A 21,411-nucleotide genomic window follows, 5' to 3' on the forward strand; every position below is an offset into this window, starting at 1 on the left:
AGGACAACTTCTAATTAAACAACATTGGTATGTATACTATACTATACTATACTATACTATACTATACTATAATATAATATAATATAATATAATATAATATAATATAATATAATATAATATACATTTAGTCATAGTATACACCAAGACATATCCCAATTATATAACAGTGATCTGTTGTATACCTCCTTTTTTTGTTCTTTGTTACCTGTTCCTTGTCAGCTCTACTTAACCACACCAAGCTCACTCTAGGCTAGACTAATGCTATTTGCCTCAAAAACTCTCTCTGTCATCACACATCTCACAAAGTGTAAAGCTGGCCTCCACAAACCATAGGTTTTCAGTGATCTCTGTTTCACACCCCTTTTCCTTTCTCATCTCAACATCTTATCCTTCAAATTCCCAATAGGTACAGGTCCCCTAGGAGTCTTTCTTGAAGAAATGGACAGGATCCTCAGCCATTGGAGACTTTACTGTCCTGTCTGAAAAACTCTAGTTCTCTTGCTTTCTCATGGTTTCACATGTGGTTTGTAGCTGACATCTCATCATGATTGTCAGCTCATCGGCTAAATATAATCCCAGCAAAATGTCAGTTTCTCCTTTAAACACCTGGAGGAATTGTCTATTACTATACACAGAGGACATCCAGGTGCTTTCAAGACTGCAGCTTGCTCCTGGCAAAATGCCGCCTATGCACCCAGATATAATATAATAACTCATACAAGTGAAATAGGGAAGTGAGCATGCTACCCCATGAAGTATGAAGGTGAAGAAATATGTAAAATAGCAACCATTTTAAAATTGCTTGTTATTCAATTGACAATAATGTTTGTTTACAGAATTTAAAGGTTATGGATATGTGACTGATAAATATTTATTAAGCAGTTGACAAATTGATGGTGCCCTAAGGACAAGCTACCATTAAAAATCACTCTCTCTTTAATTTAAAGGCCAACTCGCATTGTAGGCTTTGTGGGCTTTCTCACACTTTAGGAATGTGGGCCTTTTATGAAATAATGAAAACGGTTCAGTTTTTATCAAAACAGTATTTTTGTCCTGTTTAGTGTCATTTTCACACACACATTTTCTGGTAAACAATGTGGTGGTTTTGATAGGAACTTGCTATAAGTTCTAAGCCTTTACAGAGTATGAATGTATGTTCTGCTGTGTGTGACATCTCCAGAGGTGACAAAGGAGAGTAAGTGATGTATTTACTTAGGTAAGTGATTTATTGAGAAAAGTAAATAATGTGTAAACAGAAGATACAACAAATAAAGATAACTCTAGAATTAAGGGTTTCACTTATATATTAAGAACTTAGCATAACTTACTAATAACATCATTTATAATGATATTCATAATGATATTCTGTTCTTCAAAATACGTGATTGATGTGAGAACATTTCCATGTTATGTGTATGTACAAGCCACTGATCTCAGGATTGTAGATAGGGTTGAATTTATTCATTTTTACACATGTCCCTACTACCTTCATTCACAGATTTTATGACTTTTGTTAGTGAAGAACTCTATCATTTGCTTTATGAAATAACATTTCTTAACTTTGCTAAATTTGTTTTTTTTTTTTCTCAACAGAATTTTGAAGGTCATTTAAATTAAACATATTGAACAGCTAAACAGCTGCACCAACTTATTCTAAATGAGTTTGGTGTAAACAAATGGTTCTTTCTGTTCTTGATGTATATTAGTTTAAGTTCTTGTTTTCAGATACAGTGGCTACAGATTAGACTGAAAACCACTAAAGTGTTGACAGGTTCCTCCTACATGTAACCCTCCACTGCTCCCTCAGACACTGATGTCTCTAAGCATCTCCGTTATAGTCTCCTCTCTAGACATTCTACAGCCTGTCCCCTAGACACTATCCCCGTCTCCCACACTACTACCTGCACTTACACACAGCTTTAACAAATCCTTTTCCACTGGCCTAACCTCATTTAAGCAGGCAATCATGTTGTCTATATACTTAAAGACTCAAAATACATCACAATTAACCAGCTCTGCTGCACCATTATATGTTCTCTGTACTGCTGAATTATTTGTTATTAACCACAAGACCTCACATTCTCTAGTGACTAAGTGCTTTATTAGCTAAAGGGTTAGGTTTTTGTGTAGAATTATTTAAAAAAAATGGCAGAAACAAATGTGCATGTTGATGAATGACTCTATTTCTAAACCTGCAAATCCTTTCATAGTAGATTTTACCTGCATATATTATAGCTCCAAATCTGGTGTGGTGGGTGTGTTTGTTTTTATAGAACGTAATGATCTGAAAAAATAGTAAAGTACTTAAGAGTGTAGGGAACATGCATCAGTGTGAACATTAAATCTTAATCTACCAGTTTATGCTGTAATTGATGAACATCAACTGAACAGACAGATTCACTCATTTTCAGAAATGTCATCTGTCTAAAACTGGCAATCATCTCATCATACACACACACCTACATCACTGTATTTTATCATCAAATAACTCCTATAAAATACATTCATCATAAAGAAAAAAAACTTGGTGTAAAATATACAAAGGTTAGCTGAACTAAACACGACATAAAACCATTATTACAATCCTGGGAAAAGGCGGGGTTACGGACTATACCACAGCTTGCCACTAGAGGGCCTCAGAGAACACACTTCAGCTTCAGTGTTAAGCCCCAGTTATGATGCCCAGCCAAATTCAAATTTTATTTATCACGTACAAACTCATGCACAGTACGACATGTAGTGAAATGCTTTTTACGACTGTCCCACATTTGAAGAAAGAAAAAGAATAAAATTAAAATTAAAGTGTGTGGACCTGAAAAATATAGGGATATAGGTAAAATATATAGAGAAAAATTATTAGAATAGAAAACTATTAGAATAGTTTGTTTATATATATATATATATATATATATATATATATATATATATATATATATATATATATATATATATATATAAAATCAGTGGCGGGCCGTGCATTTCACACCTAGGCCTTCACTGGTGTCCTTCCTGAATTAATCCACCTCTATAGCATCATTATGACGCCACGGCAATAGATAATAATCAACTGTTAAATAGTAAAAAAAAGAAATAAGGCTACAGTATTTCACACCTCACAAGGAATAGTCAATTTTATTACGGTTACTTTTCTCAAAAAGATGTTGGATTGTGACTGCCGAGATTTGTGATCGTTCATCTTCAAGAGCATTATAGTGGGATCAGACACTGATGTAAGAATGAGGAGGTCTGGGGTTCAGTCGGTGTTCCAGTTCATCCCGAAGGTGTTTAGTGGGGTTGAGTCAGAGTCAGGGCTTCCACTCCAACCATAACACCTTAATCATGTCTAGCTCTGGGCACAGGGGCCTTGTCATCCGGAAACAGTGTTTAAGCCCATTCATTTCAGTGAAGGGAAACTGTACTGTCTGTTATCGCATTCAAAGACATATTACCCAATTGAGTTTGGGGCAGAACAACATAAGTGCGTGATAGTCAGGCGTCAAAATACGTTTGTAAATAAAGTAAATTTATGTATAGTCGTATATGTTGTATATAAAGAAAATTTCATCATGTTAGAAAGGCTGTCTTTCATAATTCTCAAATGCGGCCACATGTAAATGTGTGATTGTTGGGATGTTCTCCTCAACCCCGAGTTCAGCAAGTGATGGGTCTGTCCATGGCATCACGAGAAACACTTAGTTAATAAATTATACTGTACACAGTTAATTAGCTATACCGTACACAAATATCAGCTTTAGACATCCACCCAGAGATACGCGATTTTTTAAATCTACAGTCAGCGGACTGCCTTGCTGTTAACAAATGACGAATGTGGGGGACGTGTCTACATCTACTTGTTGCTCGAACACGTTGACGTCGAAAATGACGTCATTTTCAGTGCCGACTTTCCAAGGGGTGTCGGATTCTGCCGGGCAGTCAGGATTTGGCACGGCACCGGAACTTCCGTGTAGCGCTCTATGGCGGATACGGCAAGATTTTGTTGTACTATGAGGTAATTTATGTTTACTAAACGTCTGTTAGTTGTCTTCTGGTGCAGTAGGACGAGATGCAAGCCGACTTCTTATCCATCCGACATAGTTTTGTTCACTTTCTGTCGTTGTTAATCCTCTTTCAGACCCGAAATGTCCTGGCTAGTTTGCTACGTTTAGATACGTTTAAGATAACACAAAATAACACTAACGCTGGCAGTGTGAGCTTTACTCAGTCAGCTTTAGTTGCCCAGACAACACGCTACTTTCCACTGCGTGCACTTGGGTAATCACGCGCTCCGTATCCACAACAGAAAATGGAGAGAAATCACTTGAGACTAAACTGCAATTTGCGAGTGGCAGAGAGCAATCATATGAGACTGTTAATGCGCTGTAACTTCCCTGATTAGCCTCTTTGCAGTGTAGAGCACATATTCAGAACAAAGCCCTCATCCTGAAGCACTGCACTGAAGACTGGGAGATTTACTCCTGAGACAAGAGCAGGAAGTGTGTGTGTGGATTGGCCTTCTTCTGGGTGATTGATCTGTAAAGGTTTACTGATTCCATTTCTCTTTGTCTTATCTTGAAGAAAAGATGGACGGTGGTGCATCAAGTCATTTCTCAGCCATGTTTCCAAACCTGGAGGCTAGTGGAAGAGGCAAAGCCCAGGAAGTAAGCCCAGGATCAGTGGGGCTTCACAGCTTGGACACGGAGCTTCAGAAGATGCTTATCGATGAACGGATGCGCTGTGAGAACCACAAAACCAACTACCAGACGCTGAAAGCTGAGCACACAAGGTCTGATGGTACTTCAGTTGTTTTTGCAATAGGAAATAGAGAATCTTTGGTTTATTGAATTGTTTAAATCATTTTATTTGTGTGTGTGTAGACTGCAGAGTGAGTTTACACAACTCCAGGGTGAGCTCAAAAGGATGCTGAGTGAGAAGCAGGCTGGTCAGGAAAAACTGCAGCTGTTGCTGGCGGATCTGAGAGGAGAGGTATTGGATAAAACCCGAGAGCTCGAGGAGCTCAGATTACAGGTACATGCATAAATGTAAACATTTATATGCATAAATATAAACATTTAAAATGGGAGAGGTTTCATGTTTATGCCTTGTGTAGTGAAAACTGAGACACTTTAATTTGGTGAATTTTAAATCTTTGGTTTGTAAAAGTGACGGTCCTGTTCAAGTTGTTATTATTGTTAAATGAGCAGAATAACAAAAACAGTTATATAAATAATCCAAGAATTATCCATTTGTGCTTTACTCTTCTGCTTTAACACAGACAGGAGACAGACTTGTGCATGCACCAGACTACAGGCAAATACTGATTGGTTAGCAGTGAGATGTGTCTCGTGTACATGGAAATATTTACCTTTTGTTCCTGGGTTTTATCAACAAGTCTTTATTATTATTAGAAGAAGAAGCCTTTATTATTGCCACACATACATTACAGCACAGTGGAATTCTTTTCTTTGCACATCACCCAGCTTTTGTGGTCATGGTCAGAGTGCAGGGGCAACTATGATACAGCACCCCTGGAGCAGAAAGCATTAAGGGCCTTGCTAAAGAGCCAAACAGTGGCTGCTTTGCAAAAAATACAATTTGAAACAATACCTGTAGTAATTGCCTTCTAGTTTCATGCAAAAAGTAAAAAAAAAAAAAAAAAAAAACAAGCAAAAAATCAAGCAAGGATGGCTGTTACAGGAGTCATGATGGATTCATTAATATTAAAGATGAAGATACAGATGAAATACTGTAAGATTATTTTGTTGTATTGCTATAAGAACTACTAAAATATCTCACTTTAGTGATCATGATTCTGTCATGAATTTTGTATTGAATTAGCTATTATACAAACAAACAAACATGTGTCTCTTAAGTTTTTGTTCTATTAAGTTGTCCTTTTTTAACAGCCCAAAAGCAACATGAATTGTGTGCATCTACTGAAGTCTTATTTTTGGGCAGCTTGTAATAAGTGCCAATAACTCACACTGGATAACATTTATGTTCCTGATCCAAGACATTTTTTGCATTTAAAAATCTTATAACTGTTGGATATGTAAAAACTAGAGCGATGTTTTTATTAATTGATTGTGTGTGTTTGTAGTCTGAATAGCATGAATGTTAGAGTAATTTTATTTTGTATGTACACCTTTGTGTAGGTGATGACCCCTCAGCGGTTGGAGTTATTAAAAACCCAGGTGCAGCAGGAGATGGAAGTTCCTATCATGGAACGCTTTAATAAGCTAGAGGAAGTAAGTGGCTTTTTTCCTTCTTCTTGTCAGACTCCTAGTAGGACCATGCTTCACTGAAAGCCAGTGCTGATGCGTCTTCACTGGCAGCCATGGAAATGCTTGAAGAAAGCACAATCAGGCAGAACGGGACATCTGTAGCAAGTGTATATCCTCATAAAGCATATGACTTGTACGAGATGAGTTGTGCATTCTGGGAAGGTTTCATAATACACATGCACATATGGAGGTGTCAAGTTGTTTCACACCATCCCTAAAGATTAAAAGTCAGACTACACACAAAAATTTACCTTTAACAAGATGTTCAGTATGGTCAGAGAGTGTGTTGTGTTCTAGCGGATGATGCCAATGTATTAGAGCGTATATGGTGTATTGGTAGCATGAAAGCACATCTGTAGTGTTGTTTTTAAATCCCAAATGATTGTGTTCTTTATTTGTCGGTGTTTTCTCTGTATGTACCAGGAAGCTGAGAAATACAGATCTGAATACAATAAGCTGCGCTACGACTTCACCTTTCTCAAGTCAGAGTTTGATCACCAGCGAGAGGAACATGAGCGCATTTTGGAGGAGCAGCAAATCCGTCACAGTGCAGATGTATGTCTTACATACATGTTAGAAATTCATGCTTGCATGTATTGACCCCAGCACTGTCATTTATACTGCACTAATGCTATAAAGATGCTTTGACTTTATTTGGATTTCATTTAATATGGTGTGTGTTTCATATTATTTTCAGCTGGCTCTTCTGGAGAGAGAGAAGGAGAAGCTGAGTGCCCAGCTGCAGAGTGGAGACTGTGCGAGTGATGGGAAGCGGGTTGAAGCGCTTTTAAGAGAAAAGGCTCAGCTGCATCAGCGGCTCTGCAGCCTTGAGGCTGAGGTGGCTGAGCTCCGTGCACAGAGGGACAGCACAGGAGCACAGGCAGAAAATACACAACGCATCCAGCTCCGGCAGCTGGCTGAGTCCCAGGCTGCACTCAAGACCCTGGAGGTAAGAGATTTTCTGGACAACTAAGAGTGGTTCTGGTCCTGTTTCCATACAGTTTTACGTTACAAGTATTATTGGCACCCTTCATAAAAATAAGCAAAAATAAAGGATTAAAATATGTTACACATGTTGCACACATTATCAAGCTTAGATGTGAATGTTTTTATTCATTCGTTCATATGCAACTTGAGGCCCAATGTGTGCAATGTGTAATTTATTTTAACTTATTTGCGAGTGTTTATAGCAGACAACCTTATCCAAAGTAGATGTTCATAGATGCTTTTTTGGGGTCACTTCAAAAGTAACATCTTTATGCAAGTTCTCTAGATCAGAATGTTATCAATAATATTTTGTGAAAACCAGTCATTTGATTTTAATTTTTTCCATTTTTTATTGGCATGAATTAAAGAATATGAAAACTAAAGAAAGAGAGCCAACAAAAACCCATAAATTAATTTAATTTAATACAAACGGAACATCATCATTCAATTATAGCAAATGAAACGGCACCATATAAATGGAGCACGAGCAGGTTAGTGAGTGCAGGTCCGTGAGCTATAAATAAACTCAACTGATGGAAGATTTGTTTATTTTTGTTGGAATAGAAATAAGTTTCAAATAAATTCCACTCCTGCCTTTAAGACCCTGGTTGTTCATTTCCTGTTCCTAACTGTTTGTTCACTTGAACTTTCAGTGAGTTTTATGGGTGTCACCAACTACAAATGAGCTTTAGGAATTTCATGAACTGCTTTGCACTTCACACCAAGCTGTTATATTTTTATTAATGCCGCTCTTCTGTATTTTGCAGTCTGAGAAGCAGTCAGTGTGCATGCAGTTAGAGAGAGTGGAGAAGGAGCTGCGCTTGAGCCAAGAGCAGAACGTTGTGCTCACTGGCAAACTGCACAAGGCTGAGAGGGAAATAAAAGCTCTGAACAGTCAGGTCTGTTAGCTGACATGCTCAAAGATCTACATTCTATTCTCTGTACTTTTTCACATGGCATACAAATTTTTTTATTAAATATTTAATTTGCAACACATGTGAAACAGGTCGAAGAAATTAAACATGCCTGTAAGTTGGAACTGGCTAATGTGAAGATGGAGTTTCTGAAAACCAGAGGAGAAGTGGAAAGGGAGCGAGACAAACTGCAAACCCAAGTAGAGAGTAGGTTTTTACATTTGTTACCCTTCCCATTTCTTACTCTCGCTCTTCCATTGTTTCTAGACTAAACTAGAGAAGAAAATATGTTTTTTCATATCCCACTCTCAAGAAACTTTCTCTCTCTCTCAATCTCTCTCTCAGGTCTGCAGTCAGATCTTGAAGTTTTGACTGCAGCAGATGAGAGGAATAAAAAGTTGCTGTCAGAAAAAGAGCAGGAAATGGTGCTTAGAATACAGGGAGCTAGAGAAGAGGAGATGCAAAAAATTGCTGTGCTTCAGGGAGAGAAGTAGGTTTTCCCCTTTTCTTTAGCCCTCGTTTCCTTCCAGGAGTTCCATTTCCACTTTATACAGGTATTTTCAAAAGTTATTTAATTCTGTGTGTTTGCATGTGTGCTCATCAGGGTGGAACTGGAGAATCGTCTCTCTGAGCTAGAGCAGCTGAGGGCTTTACAAGAAACAGCAGGAAACTCCAAAACCGAGGAATTTGAGGATCGACTCCGTGCTGCTTGGCTTGGGGAGGAATCTGCACGCAAAGAGCTGCAAAATAGCAAGTACTCACATTTCAATTTCTATATCTTCAATGTCTGTATAATTTTACTTTTTTGTCCTTAGTGCTCCATTAAACCTTCTGATGTCTGCAAATATGATCAGATATAATAGGCTTTATTAGGGCTATAATATTACGGAGGATCACATACTTAATCAAACACTTTCAATACGAGCTTTTCTCTTCAATGTTTCTGCATACATAAACTGCATCAGAACATAGACTGTTCATTATAAAAAAAAACATTTTTACAATATTATGTGTAACAAAGATTTAACAAATCTTTATAAAGCCCACACTTCCATCTCTGAAAAAAGTAACATCCTCATTTAAGAATCAGCAGAAAGAAAGAAAGAAACTTCTCCTAAGCAAGCTTTTACAAAGCCAAGGAGCTAACAAGATAGCATACAGTGTATTAGAGTGACAATAACACATCTTTAAGTTCTGGTGTAAGGGAGCATTTCAGCTTCTCACAGTTAAGCCTAGTTCACACTACAGGATTTTAAGCCCGATTTAAGCACGGTTTGCAAATTAACGAGCTCGCTGACAGATCGGTCTGTGATCGTGGGAAAATCAGCGGGTGATCAGCGCTCGGCAATCTTTAAGTCTGAACTACTCAACGACGCATCAAAGAGGCTCGCTGACGCGTCGCTGACACCTCACAGACAAAATCCAGAAATCTGGCATGTTAAATATCTGGGACGGTCGGCCGACTCGATATCACGTGGTGTCAGTTATAGCTACGACCTCCAGCCAATGAGAGAGCAAGTCAACAGAGTTGAGAGTTGATGTCAGATCGTGTGGTGTGCGACCCCCTCTTGTGGATCATTTATGAAGCGTAGTGTGAACACCACAAGGACAAAAAGACATACAGTGAAGTCATGTAGTCTGAACAGCAAAGCGATCTGCCGACGTTTAAAGTCTTGTAGTGTGAACTAGCCTTAAGTTGCAAAGCTGGTGTGTTGTGAACCCAAACACTGCAATGTACAGAATCTGGTAAATCTAAGTCCTCCCTTGTGGCCCACTTTCGATTCCCAGGCAGAGAACCCACCCAGCCACTGAGGAGTCTACTCCTGAATAAAATCAAGGAGGGCATCCAGTGTAAAGAAGAAAAATAAAGAAAAAGAAAATAATCAAATATGCGTATCAACAACATCTTTGGTGCTAATACCATACACACCCTTGTCTGTCTTTACACACACAAAATATCGAATGATTTAAAAAAACAACAATAATGGCAGTTACAGTATTGTGTTAAATTTTGTGTATTACACGAATTAAATTAATTTACATTTTAGCGGTTGTCTGTGTCTTTTGTGTCTTAGAGCTAAAATGCAGCAGCAGGCACAGCAGCTAGAGGAGCTGGAGAGACAAAAGGCAGAGAACACAGAGTTGAGAAGAGTATGTCCCAAACCCGTCCATGACTGCAGACAGTAACAGACAATTCGAGGAAATATCTGACTGTTACTTTTAAAGTTCTATAAATGATTTATGTTTTCTTTTTGACTGCTTTCTAATTATATGGATCTTCTTTTTTCTTAGCATAATGCAGAACTGAATTTGCAAATCAGCACTCTGTCATATTCAGAGCATGAGCTAATGGACACCAATGGAAGGCTGAGGGAGAGTTTGGAGAGAGTGAGAGAAGAGTTACGAAGTGCTCGCACTCAAATGGAGAAAATGCAGCATGAAGCTGAAAGGTACATACAAAGAGAACAAGGGCTAAAACACACAAAATGCTGCCTTTCTTTATTTATGTCTTTTCATCTCTCTCTCTTTCTCTCTATCTCTCTATCAATGGGAACTCCTTCATATCCCCACATATACTGTTATCTCTTTGTATTCTAGCCATATTCAGTTAAGTAGCTGATTGATGTTTTTCCTTTTTCCATGTATCAACAAATATTTATCACATTTTATTATTGTGATTACTCAAACTAACGATTATTAAATCTCTGTTAAAATTGATGTTTTAATAATCTTGACATATTTAATAGACCTTTAACTCTGCACATTCATTCTATTGTCTCATTATCCCATGATGTAGAAGCAGCACAATGCATTAAATCATGCAGATACAAGGTCAAGAGCATCAGGCCAGGGAAAAACTGCTAAATTAGTTCTAAATAAGAAGGATACAGTATTACTCGCATGAAAACAGAAGTCATGTCAAACAGTGTAGTGTAACGTAAAGAGTTCCCATACTTTAGTGAAGGTTTTCTTTATCAACTGCTTTAATATTTTGTTGGTTTTACTTGTTGCAGTCCTGCTGATTTGCCCCATAGTGGAGTAACTAGTGCTCTATTATAATAATTCTTGTTTCTTTACCCCAGATCTTTCGATTCACTTGTGGTCCACAAGATAAATTTAGTGTTTTTAAATTTAGTGTAGGTTCTGAAATTGGTTTGATGGTCAGGATTACTGAAGGAAACTTCAGCTGCATACTGAAGCAGTGTGGACATCTTTCTTGCTTCTTTCTTCCAGTGCCCTAATTCCACACAGCTGTCCTCTTATCTGTTGCAGGCTGGAAGAACAGAGACGTGTGGAGTGGTTGGAGGAGAAACATAAACTTCAGGAAAGAGAGGCAGAGCTGCAAGAGAAATACAGCCAAGCCAAACAACGCATGCAAAAAGCTGCACTTGTGCAAAAGAAGGTCATTGTCTTTCCAGTCTATATTTTGGCATGTTCTAAAATTCTTTTTTTTTATACCAATGGTCTGAAGGGCCATATTGTATCTAATATTTAATAATAATAATACCACCACCACGAATAATAATTATAATAACAATTCTTCATATCACAGCCAATTTCTTGAAAATTACCCCCCCAAACAGAAAATTCCCAACAATGACTAAGATTTTCAGCTTTAGACCTATTTTCACAAAATTAATCACACTCAGTAGAGTGTGAACCTCAATTAAAATAAAAAAAAAAAAAGTTGAGATTTGTAATGCCTGCTATAATTTAGTAGGCATATGGGTTTTCTTAAGAGGTTAACATATTAAATCAAATAAAATGAATAACTGAATATTTTATTTTTTTCTTGGCACAAACTAAAATAGGAAATTAATTGCTTACATTTTATTTATTCTTTAAAAAATTTTTTTTTAAATAATTGCTCAATATATTGCCTCAAATATTCATTAATTAAGTTAAATAAGTTAAATATTTGTTATTTTTAGCTGATATTTTAATTCACACTATTTTTAAAGAGCCCATAGTGATTCATGTAAGCAGTACATTCGATGCTAACAGCAATCCCTCACTTAGGACCAGTAACTGCAAAAAAAAAAAAAGGTTTTTGCAGTAGTCATTGACTTAAAGCCAGAAGTATGTCCTTTGCATGTATTATGTTTCCATTTTGAAACAAGAAATGGATAAATGCTATGTTTAATGTTTGAATATTTGAATATATTTTTAACTTTACCATGTAATTATTTTCCCTCTTACCTTTGTAGAGAAAAACCGTAACTGAAGCTAAAGAGAAGAAACTGCAGGATAAATTACAACTACTGGAAGCCAAGATAGAAGAACTGGAAATTGAGAGCTCTTTGGCCAAGAAGTACTACTTTCACTTCAGAAATTCTGTTTAGAATGTGCAGCCTTTTTTGTATTTTAATCCATATATTTGTACGTGTGTGTCAGAAATTCCTCATTTGCTGAGGAGCAAGCTCAACTTATCAGACGTTTAACAGAGCTTCAGAGGAGGCACAAGGAATTTCGTCAGCTGCTCTTGGGAAACCACATGCCCTCTGTGTCTCTACCCCACTCAGTGCTACTCACAGGACCAGAATGCAGCTTTATAAACCTGCAGGTGAACTGAACTGAACTAATAAAACATTATCATAGGCAATATAGAAGTACATACTTTTATCTTCAGTGGCTCTCCTGATGAAAGCTTAAGGTGTTGCAGTATAGTTGAATTCATTCATACTATCATTCCCCTTTATTCTGACTTATTTTCTTCATTTGTCTAACTAATCTTTAATAGACAAATGTAAATATTTACACAAAACCACTGCTTAAATGTTTGCCATTGCAAGGGTTGTTTGTTTGTTTGTTTGTTGAGAAAAACAATTTATGTGTATTTAATGAAAAATGACCCCTGTTAATAACTTGGGCACATTTGTATTTTTCAGACAAAATTATTATCATTTAAAAAGGTAGCTCTGTTCAGAAAGATAAACTATTACTTGAGTGGAGAGTTTGGATAATCTGTGTGTAGTATTTTATTTAAAAAAAAAAAAAAAAAAGACAGAACAAAGGCACCAAGCCACTTTGTGTAATATATTAGAGACATCTGTAGAGGGCTCCGTTATATACTCAGCTCAGCACATGTGGATTGCCCTCGTTAATCCAAGTACCTTTTTAACAGGGTTCAAATCCACCAGGATCGCTAAGACAAGGGAGATCGTAAAGAATAGAATATATTTCATTTGTAAAATAAATGAAATGCAGTAATTTTATGAATGACTGCATTTTTTCTTACCTGTGTTCATAATTCTGAACACATAATTCTGTTTTCTTGAAGAGATATGTAGCTTCTCTGGTTGTATTGAGTCATTTAGTGTTTTATATGCAATACTTTTTGATTCTTGTGAAGTTGATTGTACTTGGAACATTCTTTGTACTTTTAAAAATATTTTCTTTCTTCCAGGAGGAGCAGCACCTACAGCAGTTATCAGGGTTGCAGAGGAGACTGAAAGAGCTGGAGAACAATCAGCAGCAACAGCTGCAGGAACTGACTCCTCCTCTGGATTGGGACAGAGAAAAAGACAGACTTTTAGCACCTCAGGACAGCCTGACTAACCTCTGACCCTTCACCCTTTGGCCCTTTTGGGACTAGAGACAATCATATTGTGCCAAGTTAAATGTGGGTCTACATGTTGTTTTGTGTTTGTTTTTTTATGTGTTTTCTAAATAGAGCTTCCATATTCCTGACCCTGGTACACCTTACTTTTGAAATTTCATGCAGTGCAAGATGAAGGATTAGTCTTGAGTTAATGAAAAGGTTTATTTTGTTTTTTTTTCAGTTAGGAGCTCAAAAATAGCTTACACACATTAAACCTGCACCCATCTAATTATGAATAATATCTCATCAAACCAGGAGATGAATAAGAAAAATACTAAGAAAAATTTCAACTTGTTAGCAGCCATTAACCTGCTTGAATAATTTTGTTTCGCCTCCCACTTCATTCAATACCCTGCAAGATAACCTAAAGAATTGTAAGGGTTGTGTATGTTTAGGAAATGATAGTGTTTATTGGTGCTACTCCACTTGTTTGATAGACATTATATGCAGTTATATATATGAACCAGACTGAATGTAAATAAAAAGTGCATGCAAAAAGCAACGGGAATTCACCATGTTACATTTTGAGTTAATATGCAGTCTATTTTCTCGCAAAGTGGCAATTTACCAGTGATGGACCATTGATCATTTAAATGGAAAACATAAGAACAGTTACCTTCGATGGGCTACTTAATCTGACTGAGAGGGTAAAGATACAATTAAAGTACAAGATTAAACTACAATTAGTACTTTTGCACAAGATGCAACTCAATGGTAAAGAACCTAAGTGACAATATTATTGCATAACCCACTGAATTGCAAACGTGTCTGAAATCAGAGAAAAGGTGATCGATTTTTTTTTTTATTTTTATCACAGAAAAAGTAGAAGGGTGAATGTTTTGAGTGTGTAATCCCTTGTCTTCCCCACCAGTCTGTGTGACTGGGATTTTTTACAGAGACGCCTTGAATGATAATGGTGATGGTGGCACTCTGGGATTTGCTTCAGGCTGGGATGAGGGGTGGAGTCCTAGCCATTGCTTCTTTAATAAAGAAACCTTAGCAACAGAGGCTACACTAGTTGGAAACCAAATTGAAGCATTTGCAAAACAACTATATTGACACTGAAGATAATTAGGAGAAAGTGGATATGTCAAGAAATAGGTGGATACAACTGTGAAGAAAAAGATTTACAACACAGTGTAATATGTATAAGAAATACAAGAAGCTGTTTTTAAAGCCTCTGAATTCCTCTGAAATATTTTTGAAAAACTTTTTATTGGTCAATTATGATTATTTTCCAGGTGCTCTGTGATAGACAAAGCACACAAATTTAAATAACCAGTTATGTATAGGACTCATTTATTCCGAAATGGATGTCAGTGGATAAGACAAACTGCTTATCTCGTATTCTATGGAATAGAACTAACTTTTAGTGAACATTAACTTGAATTTGCTGATGGGATACTGATATATTTATTATAACCCACACAACCATTATCAATGTTATCAATTAACCTTCGAGGTGAGCATCCAGACACAAGAGAGGCTTAGTGACAGTGAGAATAGTGTAGTGTCTGTAGGGGAAAGTCTGGATGTTTTAAGCAGAGTTAGTTTACCCCAGCTGAAGTATTAGGGCCCTCACAGCGAGGCAAATGGGTGACGGTTCAGTGGCATAATCACGTGTTCACATGTCTAACAGGTTTGCTGTCCTCACTGAAGCACCCAAAGAGAAACTTGAACGAGTTCTGTTTATAGGAGACAGCATGTGAAATTAGGAATATATGAAATAAAAACATTATTTTTACTAAATAAATAACACATTGCATGATTGTGATCTGATGTCTCATTTATCCACCATGTGTATTTGTACAGGTGAATATTCGTAAAATCATATAAAAGCTGCAGCTAAAGATGAGTTCAGATGCCTGGAGATTTGGCACAAACAGCTTTACACATGGAAGGTGTTTTTAGGGAGCATATGGAACTTTTTGCTGAGAGTGATGCTTGACTCAGCAGATGATTTGCTTTGTCCCATTCAGATTTAACGGTTCTTTATTCAAAGGTGCAGTACAATGCAGAAAGAATGTTTCTAAAAACCTCTGAATTCATTCTGCTTCTACCATCCTGAATTAATTAAGTTCAGTGGGTCTGTTCAAGGAGCAGCAATACAAGCCCAAGCCATGTCACTGCCTATAACATGTTTCAAAGATGAACTTCGGGACCATGAGCAGATCCTTTCTTTATCCTTTCTTTATTTCTTTATGAGATGTTCTGGACAATGAGCAGATCCTTTCTTTATCCACACTTTGTCCTTTACATCACTTTGGTAAATGATCTTGGTTCTAAACCTTTCGTGCTTTGTCTCTGTGCTTTGTGCTTTTGTGCTGTTTCTGTGCTGTGTGTGAGTTCTGTGTGTGAATTCATCATTGCTGGTGAGGTATGGCTTCTATATTTCTGCTCTCAAATAATTCTTCAAACTGTGGCTTGTGATACCTTCACCACTGCCCTGTGGAGGTTGTTGGTTATGTCACTGACTGTTGTTTTTAGGCTTAGGTTTTCAGCTCTCACAGTGTTTCTGTCATTATCTGCTGCTGTTTTTTCCTTCGCCAATCTGTTTCATGTCTGGTTGTATTTAACCAAGTGCAATTGTTTGTGTGTTATTTTAAATTATTATTATGGTTATTCTTATTTTCTTCTGTATTTATATAGATTTCTTTATCTTTCTGCTTCATATTTGGACATTTTTCTTCAGGACCGTTCCCTGCGGGGCTCCCGTGTTGCAGAGAACCATATCAGATGCACATTCACGAGCTCTCACGTACTGTGGTCGGTTTGTGAGGTAATCCAGTATCCAGGTAGACAGACAATGGCCCATAATTATGTACTCCAGCTTATCCCTCAGAAACACAGGTTGGATGGTGTTGAAAACACTAGAGAAGTAAAAAAAACATGACTCACTGTGCTCCCAGCCTTCTCCAGGTGTGAAAGAGCCCTATTAAGAAGGAAGATGACAGCGTCTTCAACACTTCTGCCTAGTTGGTAGGCAAACTGAAGTGGGCCCATTGATAAGCTCACCAGAGGTCAGAGATGAGTAAGCCCCAGCCTCTCCAGCGTCTTCATCAGATGTGAGGTCAGTGCTACCAGTCAACAGTACCCAAAATCCTTAGGGCGAGACATCTTTGGTGCATGTACAGATGCTGTCTTCCACAGCTGTGGCACCTTCTTCAGCTTCAGACTCAAACCAAACATGTACAACAATATGCCACACAGCTGATCTGCACAGGTCTTAAGGAGCCTGGGGCTGATGCCGTTTGGTCCCGCAGCATTCCTTGCCCTGATCCTCCTTAGCTCCTTCCACACCTGAGCTTCTGTGAGAGGCAGTATGTAGTGGGGAGGGTGGGTTTGATGTGTTGTGGAGAGATGTATTGTGGGTAGGCTGTGAGCTGAATGCAGCACGGAGATGAGAGGTGGGGCCAGAGAAGGGGGGTTCCAGCAGCAGGGCGGACTGTTTGGGGACCGTGGTGGGTAGCTGATCAAATCTATTAAATAATGGATTCAGGTTGGTCACCCTCTGATTACCCTCTGCCTAAGAACTGGTCTCCTTATTACCAGTAATGGTTTGAGCCTTTCCACACACCACTGATGTTATTCTGCTGCTGTTGATCCTCCATCTTCCTCCTGTAGCATGTTTTTCCTTCCCTGATCTTCTTTCTCAGTTCTCTCTGTTTTCAGCTTCTCCTTATTTCCTGATTTAAAAACCCTCTTTTTCTCTTTAAGGAGTAAATGTAAGCCTCCTTGGCATAAAATAAGTCCAATATTTTATTGTCTCTGGTGTGGCATGAAACATACTGGGTGAATGTAAGCAGAATGGAGGACGGAGGGTCATGATTAAAGTCTCCAGAGATAATGAGAAGGGCATTTGGACTCTGTTCACAACAGAATGCAAAACATTGCATGCTGATTCACCGTCAGCAGAGAGGGGAATATACACAGCTATTTCGATAACATGCGAGAATTCCCTGGGCGGATAGTACAGTCTCATGCTAGCGGCTAACAGCTCAATGTCCTTACAGCAGATTTGCTCTTTAACAGTGAGGTGACTAGGTTCACACCATCTATTATTCACAAATACTGCCAGCCCTGCTCCCTTTCTCTTACCGCTCTCCATCATTCTGTCCGCGCACATAAGCTGAAATCCGTCTAGAGCTACAGTTGTATCCAGTGTAAGCTTAGTTAGCCATGACTCCATAAACAGCATCATGCTACACTCCCGGAATTCCCTCTGATGCCGGGTCAGAGCCACTAGCTCATCCATCTTGTTGGGTAGAGATCTCACCCAACAAGATTTTTCCTCTTTTTCCTCAGATTCAAAATGGCTTGCATTTTTCCCATAAACAGTTCTCTGATCTTCATATTGGCTTATCCTTATCTTGGTGAACCCAAACGAGGAGTAGACATTCAGAATTATTAACTGTTTTAACAACTAGAATATGTTTAATGTCCATTTACTTTGTTTGTTAGGGATAACACCAAAACATTCAGCTCTAAACTGTCAAAAAGACACTTTATATAATAATAATCGTCCCATACTGCCTCTGTAACATCACTACTGGCATCAGGCCACCAGAGGGAGCCCTCACCTGAGTTCTTGCGCCACCCACAAAGGAACATTCGTGAAGTATTGTTCATCCGCAACATACTGAGCCATTTTGCATCACTTGCTTGTTTTCTGGTTTCTGTGTACAACTATTGCTTGTCTTTCGGATTTCTCCTGGCAGTATTTTGCATGGGGCTCCGTCCAGCCCTGCAAGTGAAAAAGGCATATTGGGACTCCAATACCACCCTGTCCAACTACATCACGACGGCCATCTGACTGGACAACCTCCTGTGCCAGCAATGCCGCAGCCCCTGTCCACTCTCTGAACCCCTGCCTCATAAAGAGTATCAAAGCCCCAGGGAAGAAGGACCAGAGCCAATGCAGCTAGGCCGTGCCCGGGTGTCTCTGGAGAACCGGCAGTGTCCGGCCTGCCTCCAACTATGTTTGTATTGCAGAGGCTCGGGCCACCGGGTTTTCAGCCTGCCCAAAAAGGTCCTCAACATCCAAGGTGAGGGAGAATTACTGGCTTTCCTGTTTGATTTTAAAGGTGACCCTACACTATGATCAGGAATCTCTTGTGGTCTCAGCCCTAGTGGACTCTGGAGCGGCCGTCAACCTCATTGACCACCACCTTGTGGAGAAGCTTCATCTTCCCACCCTGCCATGCGAGATTCCTCTGGAAGTGACGGCCGTCGACAACCACCCTATTCGGAAGGGCCTCATCACACGACAGACCAGCCTGCTCAACCTTCATGTTGGGCTGTTGCAATTTGAGGAAATCCTGTTCTTCGTCATCTCCTCCCCTGCCAATCCCATCATCCTGGATTTTCCCTGGCTACAATGCCATGATCCGCAGATGTCCTGGAAAGAGGGGGAGCTAACACGCTGGTCACCATATTGCCAGGACCACTGCGTCAGGAACATTTTCTTGCGCCCTTGCCTGCACCATTGGGGGCTGCACCATCGACCTGCTACCCAATACTATGCCTTTCAAGTGTAAAGTCTACCCTCTCTCCCCACCTGAGATCAAAGCCATGGAGGACTACATCAAAGAAGCCCTAGCCATGGGGTACATCCGGCCTTCAACCTCCCTGGCAGCCACTGGCTTCTTCTTCATTGAGAAGAAGGATGGCGGTCTCTGGCCTTACATCAATTACCGGGGTCTGAATGCTCTCACAGTGCGCTACCCCTACCCCTCTACTGCTGGTCCCAGTGGCTTTGGAACCACTGAGGTTCTACGCAGCGCACACAACCTGGTATGGATTAGAGAGGGGGATGAATGGAAGACCGCCTTCCACACCACAAGGGGCCACTATGAATACCTGATCATGCCTTATGGACTTACGAACGCACAGTGTTCCGGGCATTCATCAACAAAGTCTTCAAGGACCTGATCAACTGATGGATCACCACCTACATAGACGACATCTTGATCTACTCCGCCTCCTATGACAACTATGTCTCACTCACTCGGCTGTTGCAACATCAGCTCTATGTGAAAGCCAAGAAATGTGAGTTTAAGAAGGACTCCATCGCGTTCTTGGGGTACGTCAGCTCTCAGAGAGGAGCAAAGATGGACACCAGCAAAGTGAAGGTGGTTACAGACTGACCTGAACCAACCACAATCTAGGAGTTGCAAAGATTCCTGTGGTTTGTGAACTACCATCAGTTCATTCACAACTACAGTGGTATAGCCAATCCGTTAACCTCTGTTGAGTACTGAGTTCTAGGCTGAGTACGCCTAGAACTCACTCACGCATTCATCAACAGGACTCAGTCCATTCCAGTGCATCCTGGGCTACCAGCTGCCCCTGTTCCCATGGTCTGGTGAACCCTCTAACGTGCCTCCCATGGATGACTGGGCCTGTTGCAGCCAGGAAGACTGGGAGAGGGCCCGTTTGCAGCGGGCCATACGGAGGCAGAGGATCCAGGCAGACCGCCACAGAAGCTTACACCCCAAGTTCCAGGTGGGTTAGCAGGTCTGGCTGTCCACGCAAAATTTGAGACTAAGACTACCATGTCACAAGTTCAGCCCATGCTTCATCAGCCTTCTGCATCATCCGTCAGATCAACCTGGTCACGTTTCACCTTCTACTCCCTCCATCATACCACATGCTCCCCATGAGCAGCGAGCCACCACCTCCGCTCGATATTGACAGGGCCCCAGCCTGCCGAGTCAATACCCTCCTGAAACCCCAGTGCCACAGGAACTACATGTACAGTACCACGTCTACAGTACCTTGTGGATTGCAAGGGATATGGCCCAGAGGTATGCTCGTGGGTCGCAACCAATGACATCTTGGACCCCTCCCTAGTGAAGGAATTTCATCGTCTCCACCCCAACCAACCATCTCCATGGCCCCAGGGCCACCCTCGACATAGAACACCTGGAGGTGTTCCTAGAGGGGGGCTCTGTAACATCACCACTGTTGCCAGACTGCCAGAGGGAGCCCTTGTCCAAATTCTAGCGCCACCCACGAAGGAACGCTTCTGGGTTTTCGGACATTTAAGTATGCTACATTTTATTGTTCATCCGCAACATACTGTGCCATTCTGCAATCACTTGCTTGTTTTCTGGTTACCGTGTATGACTCTTGCCTTGTCCTTTGGATTTCTTGAGTTTGGTTTTATGTTTTCGGTTTGTTTGCTCAGTTCATTGATTTTTCCAGTTTTTGACTCTCATTTGCCTGTCCCTGTTTACGATTACCTGCCTGTCAATTTGGATATTGTGAATAAATTCTGCTGATGAATCTTAACTCCTCCGCCTCCAGCGCGTCGTTACAGCCTGAAGTGGTGGAAATGCTCATTTTCATGTCTCGTCTAAGCAATGGGTTCATGTAAGTACGTTATTTAATGCAATTTTTTCAGATGGAAAATCAAGAATGGTGAAAATGAATCTTGCACAATCCTGAAAAGGCTTTTTAGTACATTGGGAAATTAACTATTTTGAATGATTTTTTTCATTCTCATTTCTGGAATGGTTTTGATCATCCATTCAGGGACTTTTGTTACAAACATCTGCAACCCTAATTAGTATACTTGAGAAAAACCAGATATTTTCCCTGCAGGTCAAGAATGTCTTCTCCCTGA

The 21,411-nt window shown here is 39.6% G+C and overlaps 1 protein-coding gene across 5 annotated transcripts; it reads left to right on the plus strand.

Annotated features, from left to right (window-relative positions):
* The first annotated feature begins 8 nt into the window (after positions 1–8).
* cep83 (centrosomal protein 83) lies at positions 9–15,489 on the plus strand. 5 transcript variants are annotated; one of them, XM_058407891.1, is made up of 16 exons: positions 9–27; positions 4,576–4,783; positions 4,875–5,025; positions 6,153–6,245; positions 6,705–6,836; positions 6,979–7,230; positions 8,036–8,167; positions 8,275–8,389; positions 8,528–8,672; positions 8,787–8,936; positions 10,258–10,333; positions 10,475–10,632; positions 11,435–11,585; positions 12,391–12,494; positions 12,578–12,746; positions 13,590–15,489. In XM_058407891.1, exons 2-16 carry the CDS (start codon positions 4,581–4,583, stop codon positions 13,746–13,748), a joined length of 2,190 nt encoding a protein of 729 aa, XP_058263874.1. In that variant the 5' UTR covers positions 9–27; positions 4,576–4,580; the 3' UTR covers positions 13,749–15,489. The 5 variants fall into 5 exon arrangements, with proteins under 5 accessions (XP_058263874.1, XP_058263873.1, XP_058263876.1 ...); XM_058407890.1 differs by lacking the exon at positions 9–27 and adding an exon at positions 3,886–4,009 and having other exon boundaries at positions 4,581–4,783; XM_058407889.1 differs by lacking the exon at positions 9–27 and adding an exon at positions 3,887–4,009 and having other exon boundaries at positions 13,590–15,488.
* The last annotated feature ends 5,922 nt before the right edge of the window (positions 15,490–21,411 follow it).

The sequence above is a fragment of the Hemibagrus wyckioides genome, linkage group LG14 (assembly GCF_019097595.1).
Source record: "Hemibagrus wyckioides isolate EC202008001 linkage group LG14, SWU_Hwy_1.0, whole genome shotgun sequence".
In the NCBI taxonomy this organism is placed as follows: Eukaryota; Metazoa; Chordata; class Actinopteri; order Siluriformes; family Bagridae; genus Hemibagrus; species Hemibagrus wyckioides.